A 7,364-nucleotide genomic window follows, 5' to 3' on the forward strand; every position below is an offset into this window, starting at 1 on the left:
AATTACACAGATAGTTGGTGTCTCGAATATTATGACGTTTTTTACGAAATATTTAACTTAATTTTGAAAAATGTGTAGAAAAATATACACGTACAAATATACAACCTACAAATATTTACCTTTGCGCGCGTATTACAATAATTAAACATATAAATAAAAATAAATTAAATATAGGGGAGAAATCGCGTGCTAGTCGTGATTAAATTTTCGATCGCTCGATGTGTATGCTTTTTAATTGCATTAAAATAAAAAACAAGTCCTGGTGGCGATGGAGAAAAATGTAAGATTTCTTTTTTTACTCTAGGAAACTTTTAATAATCAAAAGTCCCTCCGTCCATATACAAGTCTGATATAAGACTATTGATACAACGAAGACAGGTTCCGTCCATTTACACGTTGTGTTCCTCATATATATATAATTTATATATATATTTTTATGTATATATATATAATTATATATTTATATATGTATACTGATTATTTACAAAAATCGTTACATGTATATAAACGACGACATTCATAAACGCGTAATTCAGGAGAGAAGATGGAAACGCATTCGTGAAGGAAAGAGCGGGTCACGTTCGCATTAAATTCTGCAAAATTCGGAGGGTCGGCGAATTTTTCGGCGGTGTCGGCGAGATCTGGACGCGTTTGGATTAGCTTGCCGATACTTTGCGAGCAACACTGACATTCTTTCTTCGATTGTCTGAACTGAAGCGACAAGGTGCAAGTGTCTCGGCCTCCTGTTTCGTTCCTTCGAGCTGTACCACGTCGTGTCTGCCGCGCTTCAAAATCAAAGTATGCAACGACAAGTATAGAGAAATGAGAAAACTTACACAGAGATATACGACGGTTAACACGAACAAAATACACAGACTTGGAGCGAAGCGCTCTCGACGGATTAATAAATGAAACAGAAACTCCCCTTTGTGTCTCTCAGTTGCCCTCGCGAGTTTAAATTATTATAAATATCAGTCTTCAATTACATACTAAATATATATCTCGATATACTTCTACTAAACAACATCCATACTCAATTATGCTAGATATTACGATTCGTATTTCTCGTGTCGGGGGTTCTCTTCTCGAATTATTGTCCGAGTCCGAATCGCCGTTCCCTACTGATTACCGGTCGGAAAGCAAAACGATTCTGCGATTGCGCTCGTCGATTCTATTCTCTGACAAGTGTCGCTACCGCTAGCAAAGCTCTCTCGATATCACTGCTCGCGTCTCGCACATGAATCGTCATTCCTCACGAAGAGACGTAAGCTTGTTCCGTAACGTGTTCTTTGCTTCCTTTCTGTTTCTTTCTCTTTATCTCCCTCTGACTCAAATCTTATGCCTTAGGCCAGAAAGAAAAAGAGAGAACAAGAAACAGGAGGCAAGGAGCACATTCTAGATTAAGCTGCAGTTGCAGTAAAAACGGAAAGACAAGGCCGGGGAGATCCTCGCGGCCCTGACGGCTCAAAGCCGCGCGCGCGCGCACGACATACACACAAGAATGTATACAACGCTACAAAATAAACATATATAAATATACTACTACAAATACGTTTCCTTTTATTTTATTTCGTTATAAAAAACGTCAAGGTATAAAATATCGCAAAACGCGGCTAAATCAATTTGGAGAGGACGAGTGGTAGACTCTCGATCATCCGCTGAGAACATGCTAAAATTGAGATCTTGCTTCGCGTCTAGTCGTCCGAACTGAAAGTCTCTGTATTTGCTCCGTGAGACGACGAGATCGGCGAATTAACGAGTATACAATCGACGAATTGCGTTTCGCGCAACACATTTTCTCCTGCGCGTAGGGTGCGGCGTGCGTGTGTGTGAGCGTGTGAGTGTACACCGTGATTTTTCTCCTCGCAATTTGCCATCGTTACTCCAGGGGTGCTCGCAAAGTATGCAGAGAGGACTGCGAGGAAAGGAAAAAAAAAGAGATGATGAATCAAAGCTCTCGAGATGGAAAACGAAGCACAACAGCGCGGATGAGAACACAATACATGCGGGTTGTGCGACAAAGTGTGTGAAGAGAGAAAGGTATGACGATGATAATGATAATAATATTAATAATAATAATAATAATAATAATAATATCAATAACAACACGCAAGTGTACGAAGGGACGAGCGCGCGAGAGAACGCAAAAGTAAATCGGGCTTTATAATACACATCATCCGATGCAACTGTACAACTATAATACATTCGTACATCAGCCGATGCTATAAATAAGGGAAACAAGGTCCGTACGCCTACGTTCTTATCACAGGCTACGTTAGAGACAACGCAAGGATATTCGTATTCGTAACGGGAGGTGAGAGGTGGTGATGGTGATGGTGGATGCGCGGGGAAGAGGAGACGGGCCCGTCTCCCCGGATCAGCGAGAAGAGACAAGCGGAAATCTTAACGGACGTATCGTAGAAAAAGTGGTTTTTCTCCTTTAGGCTTCGCGAGAGAAGACGCTCGATGGATACGTGTCGAGGGATGACGATGGTGATGTAGCCGTCGGTGACGATGACGATGACGATGATGACGATGAGGAGGAGAAGGAGCGAAGGACGAGTCGCGTTGCGAAGCTTGGTGATCGTTATCTCGCGCTCACTACTAATTATTGTTATTACTGCTACGTCGTCGTCGTCGTCGTCGTCGTCGTCGTCGTCGTCGTCGTCGTTGGCGGCGGCGGCGAGTACCTCTTCGTTACTCGGTAGATTCGTTTCTTGTGCTATTGCTTAACCGTTACAACGTGGACACGAGAGTGCGACGAAACGAGGCTGCGATCGCGGGTCTGCGTCGGTGCGGCGGTTGTCCAGGTCGCTCTGTCCTCGTTTCTCAAAGCTTGAGATAATTGATACAAGCGCAAAGATTAATTAATGCGTCAGATCTAGCGAAATGAATGTCATTCTTAAGAATGAAGAAAATACTCACGGATATATATAAAAGTAGTATTAGTGAAAAAGTGCCTCGATCAATTTAATTATCCTGACTCCGAGGCCGGTATTTATAATTGGAGATTATATTGAAGAACGTCTTAAGTTCATCTTCGCAGCTTAATAAAACGTCTCACATAGTATCTGAAAATGAACCTAAGACGAACTTAAATGTAAGACTCTACTATAAACACCGCCCTAAAATTTCTTAAACCACAATTGCAAATGATTTGCATCCCTTGATCGAGAGCACGATTTATTACAACTGTCTGGTCATTTAAGTGAATATTTCTTATATGAAATAGACGCAAGTCGACTGATAATCGAAGATTCTTGAGGCTGTTTGTTAAAAATTTTAATGATAATCAATTTGTCACATAATCGCGGGCTACGAGTCGGATATTCTTGCAATTTTCGCGAGAAATTCGATTAGACCGCCGTCGCGGCGAACGACTCCGCTCGATCGCACTTGAAGGCATGGCTTTGCGCCAGAGGGTTCCCGGACAAATGATAGTCGCGCGAAAAATGATAGCGAGTCGCTCGCGAGAGCTACTTTACACGAAATACGCACGACAGATTCGCTAACGAAGAAGCTTAGCGGAGGCGATTGCACCAAGCGGCTAATAGCAGAGAAATCGTCTGCACAAACGATTCTAACAGTATCGCGTAGAGACGGGAAAAAGTGCCGTAATACATTATATCTAAGCTAACCATCAAAGTGTACGCGACTCCTGCCGGCAAAATGAGATCAATGAAACGGTGCAAGCGACTCTCGGTAACACACGTGTGATCTTACAATTGTGGCAAAATTTCGCAAGTGCTCCAAACTGAACGATTCGACATACACGTAAAACGGACGAAGATAAAGAGACGGAGAAGAACAAGAAGAAGTACAAGAAGAAGAAGAAGAAACATCTCCCAAGCGCTTCGACACACGCCAGCCACTTCAACATCGTCGACGCGAAAACGCCGGTCGCGTCGTTATTATTCCAGTAGTCTTCTCGACCGTTTCGCGCGTTCTAGATCCCGCACGTAAAACATCGACGTCTTTTCATTCCTATTAAGAACATTATACAATTACGTACGTACGAATGTATAAAATCTTTTTTTCTTTTACGACTAAACGGGAATGTGTACGATCCGTTCTTTCTCTCTTTCTCTCTCTCTCTCTCTCTCTCTCTCTGCTTCTGTATCTGTCTTTCGCTGCAGCGCGTCCTTGATCGTAGAAATATCGTTACAACGTTTTATCCTTACAAATACGGAGCGTATAGCATGTTCCGTGAGACGCGCGTTTCGCTCTGGCGAGCCGACTCTTCGAGAGAAAGTCACTCTAGTTTATCGTAGGTGAGATTTTACTCTTGTTTTCCTTCTCTCTCAAGATCAGGAGCTTCTGATCCAGTCGAAACGTGCCCCTCTCGAGACGGCGAAGTAACATCGACGTTCCTTACGGGAATGTTTGCGGTTAATCTTCGAATTACAAAAGTGTGTTGTTGCGTTTTCTTTTCTCTTTCACTCTCACTCTCTCTCTCTCTCTCTCTCTCTCTCTCTTTCACTCTCTCTCTTTCTTTCTCTCTTTCACTCTCTCTCTCTCTTGTTCGCATAGTGGCTTCAACATTCACGGGCGATTGAGTGTCTCTCGCGAGTGTATTCGCTGTCGGTTTACGCTCGGACAGCGTGGGCGCGCGCAAGCTTACTTTCGAATGTTGAGCCGCCGAAAGGCATATGTATACCTGCCACTTACGATCTCGTTAACATCGACTTAAGTTATGGCACACCTACGAAAAAAGAGCGTCCCGCGTCTCTCAAAAATCCATGAATTCACGTCGCGAACTCGCAATGTCTGGACTCGGATCTCGGCCGCGAACTCAAGCCGAGCACGGAGGAACTAAATCGCGGCGCGGGTGTGTTGGAACGTTTTGCGTATGCGAATGTGTCGAAATACGAGTGTGCTAATCAGATGACGCCCTCCTCATTCCTTCTTCCTCTCGACAACTGAATCGAATCACGGCCCCTCGATCGAGCATACCTCTCGCGCGATAATACTGCGTTAATAAATACTTTCTGCGTTTTTCTTTTTTTTCGTTCTTTTTTGCGAAAATACAAACGACGAGACGTCAGCTTGCTGCGTTAAAACGGGGCTAAACTCTTCGCTGTCGTCGCAAAGTCCTCGCGAATTTAGCGTTTTCTCGTTAATGAACCTCGCGTATTTTAAATCGTTAAACTCCTATGTACATATTCGTCTTAAGAAAACCTTAGAGAACCTTATCGTTCGTACCTCTAAATATCTCTTAATACAGTAGTTTCGATTCGTTCGACGCGAGTGTGTACGTGTATGTTTGTTTGCTTGCTTGTTTATTTGTGTATACGCTTGTGCGCAAAATGAGATTCTCCCGAAAAGATTTCTTTTCTTTAACATTTCTATCTTCGTTCTTTTTCTTCCTTTTTTTTTCGCGTACGCCTGCTATCGCTGTTTATCGAGATTTGTGCAATTATACGTGACGCTTTTCGCGTTTTGCTTTTTTTCGTTTTTATTTCATCTCTTTAGACGGAATGAGAATATACGGTATCTGTATCATCGTTAGGGCCTGCCTCGGCCCTGCCGCGCGATAAAAAACCGTTTTTAAAAATTCTTGTACGATAATCTACACCGACAGGATGCAAGAAGTAAAACACGCTCGAGATTAGATTTGTGCACTAGCAAAAATAAAATAAAAGGAAAAATAAATAAAAATAATAAATAATTTTGGCTTTTTGATATCGTTGCTGTATGCATGTGTGCGTGATATATATATTCGACGATGAATCGTCATGTTTTCTATTTTTCGTAGATACTGGTTGGATGCGCGGTCACTTTTTCTTTTTAATATTAACAACCTCTTCAACGAGGCCACGTTAGGTATGTCATTTCACTTTGCGGTTCAGCATTTTCGTTTCTCGCGATGCGGACAAGTGAAATATGAAAGAACAGCACAGAAAGAAGTTAACCGGGAAGCGAACTAAAGTAAAAAAAAAAAAAAAAGAAGAGAAAAAGCAACATCGATCTTATCTTCTCAGCTATAAGCTAATCGCTATTATCAAATACCGAGCCTTATCCCTAATATAATATCAATAAATACATCGCTCTGATTACATCCAACATGATACATGCATACTATTATGACACATGGATTGACTCTTATTACTCGCGTTATTATCTGACCTGCGCGCGAACAGCCGTCTCTCTCTCTCTCTCTTTCTTTTTAGGACCATCGACCGATCAATCATTCCACTCATCGTAAGCGGGAGAGAATCTCGCGACTCGTCGCATTCCGCGGGAAACGAACGAAACGCAGCGACTGAGAAAACCGAAATAGACTCTCCTCCGAGTTCGATCGTCCACGTCGCGCCGTGGCACCTGCATGTTATTAATCGCGATTACGAGTGCGCTAAAGCGAAGTTAATATCAATACAAACTATATTGAGACCAATCATTTACGCCCGATCGCGTGATCACGTCGACCGCGTACAAAATTGTGTCGCATTATTCCGCGAGCAGGGGCGCTTGACGTTCCGCTACCATTAATTTTCATTCATTCATTCATTCGTTCATTAATTCATCTACCCATCCATCCATTCATTTATCCACCCACCTAACCGTCCGTCCATCGAAACTTGTTCACTTTTGCTTGCACAGCAACTACGCACTATGGACACGCCAACGCATTCGTCACTACACCATCACAATGGCCTCCTCGCCGCAGAATAGGAAGGGGTACTGGTCGATCATCGTCTGGACCACGTCCTCCAGGTACGGCCTCATGGCTTCGAATCTGCCGAGGTCGTTGAACTCGATAGGTAGTAACGTAGGCCACCAGCAGATCGCCAGATTTTTGCTGTCCATGCTGTTGAGCTTGCAGTTCTCCGCGACCCTGAGGAATCGCACGGATACGCAATTAATATTGGGAATATTAAGTCCGGAATATCAAGAAATTAATATTAGAAATGTATTACATACATATATATATAATTACATTGCGACCGGTAAGTCCGAGTGTCTCTATGGACACTGGATCTCTGTAATTACTCACTTCACGAAATGTTGGAAGATAAACTTGAGAACGTCAAAGTTTACAGGATTCAACTTGTTGAGCATCAAACGCAAAGCCAATAATCTACAACTTCGGTCTGCAACCGTAAGAAATTATGAAGTTTACATTAATTCCGGGAAACTCTAGAATGCAATTCTATGAGTGATCTATAAGACAAAGGCACTGACCTTCCATGTTCATACAAGTAGACGACATAGGTTTGCCTCGTGCACCTGATACAAGTATAATATATTCTTAAAAATATTTTGCTCTTTAAAAATACAATTCTAGTTAAAATATTAAGACATACAGACATTTATAAATTATGATATATATATATATATATATATATATATATATATATATATAT

At 42.2% G+C, this 7,364-nt stretch overlaps 1 protein-coding gene across 9 annotated transcripts in view; it reads right to left on the reverse strand.

Annotated features, from left to right (window-relative positions):
• Positions 1 to 1,537: 1,537 nt before the first annotated feature.
• The window catches only part of LOC116849297 (rho GTPase-activating protein 190), a 19,343-nt gene continuing 13,516 nt past the window's right edge, over positions 1,538 to 7,364 (reverse strand). For 8 of the 9 annotated variants that reach the window (XM_032826357.1, XM_032826291.1, XM_032826299.1 and 5 more), the window contains 3 exons: positions 7,183 to 7,227; positions 6,995 to 7,091; positions 6,637 to 6,835 (listed from right to left, as the gene is read on the reverse strand). In XM_032826357.1, coding sequence (XP_032682248.1) covers positions 6,637 to 6,835; positions 6,995 to 7,091; positions 7,183 to 7,227 — 341 coding nt within the window. Of the gene's footprint in view, positions 6,836 to 6,994; positions 7,092 to 7,182; positions 7,228 to 7,364 lie in introns of all 9 variants that reach the window. The other variant, XM_032826348.1, reaches the window with a different exon arrangement.

Source organism: Odontomachus brunneus, unplaced genomic scaffold, assembly GCF_010583005.1.
Source record: "Odontomachus brunneus isolate Ranch 3 - 2012 unplaced genomic scaffold, Obru_v1 Obru_scaffold_005, whole genome shotgun sequence".
Taxonomy (NCBI): Eukaryota; Metazoa; Arthropoda; class Insecta; order Hymenoptera; family Formicidae; genus Odontomachus; species Odontomachus brunneus.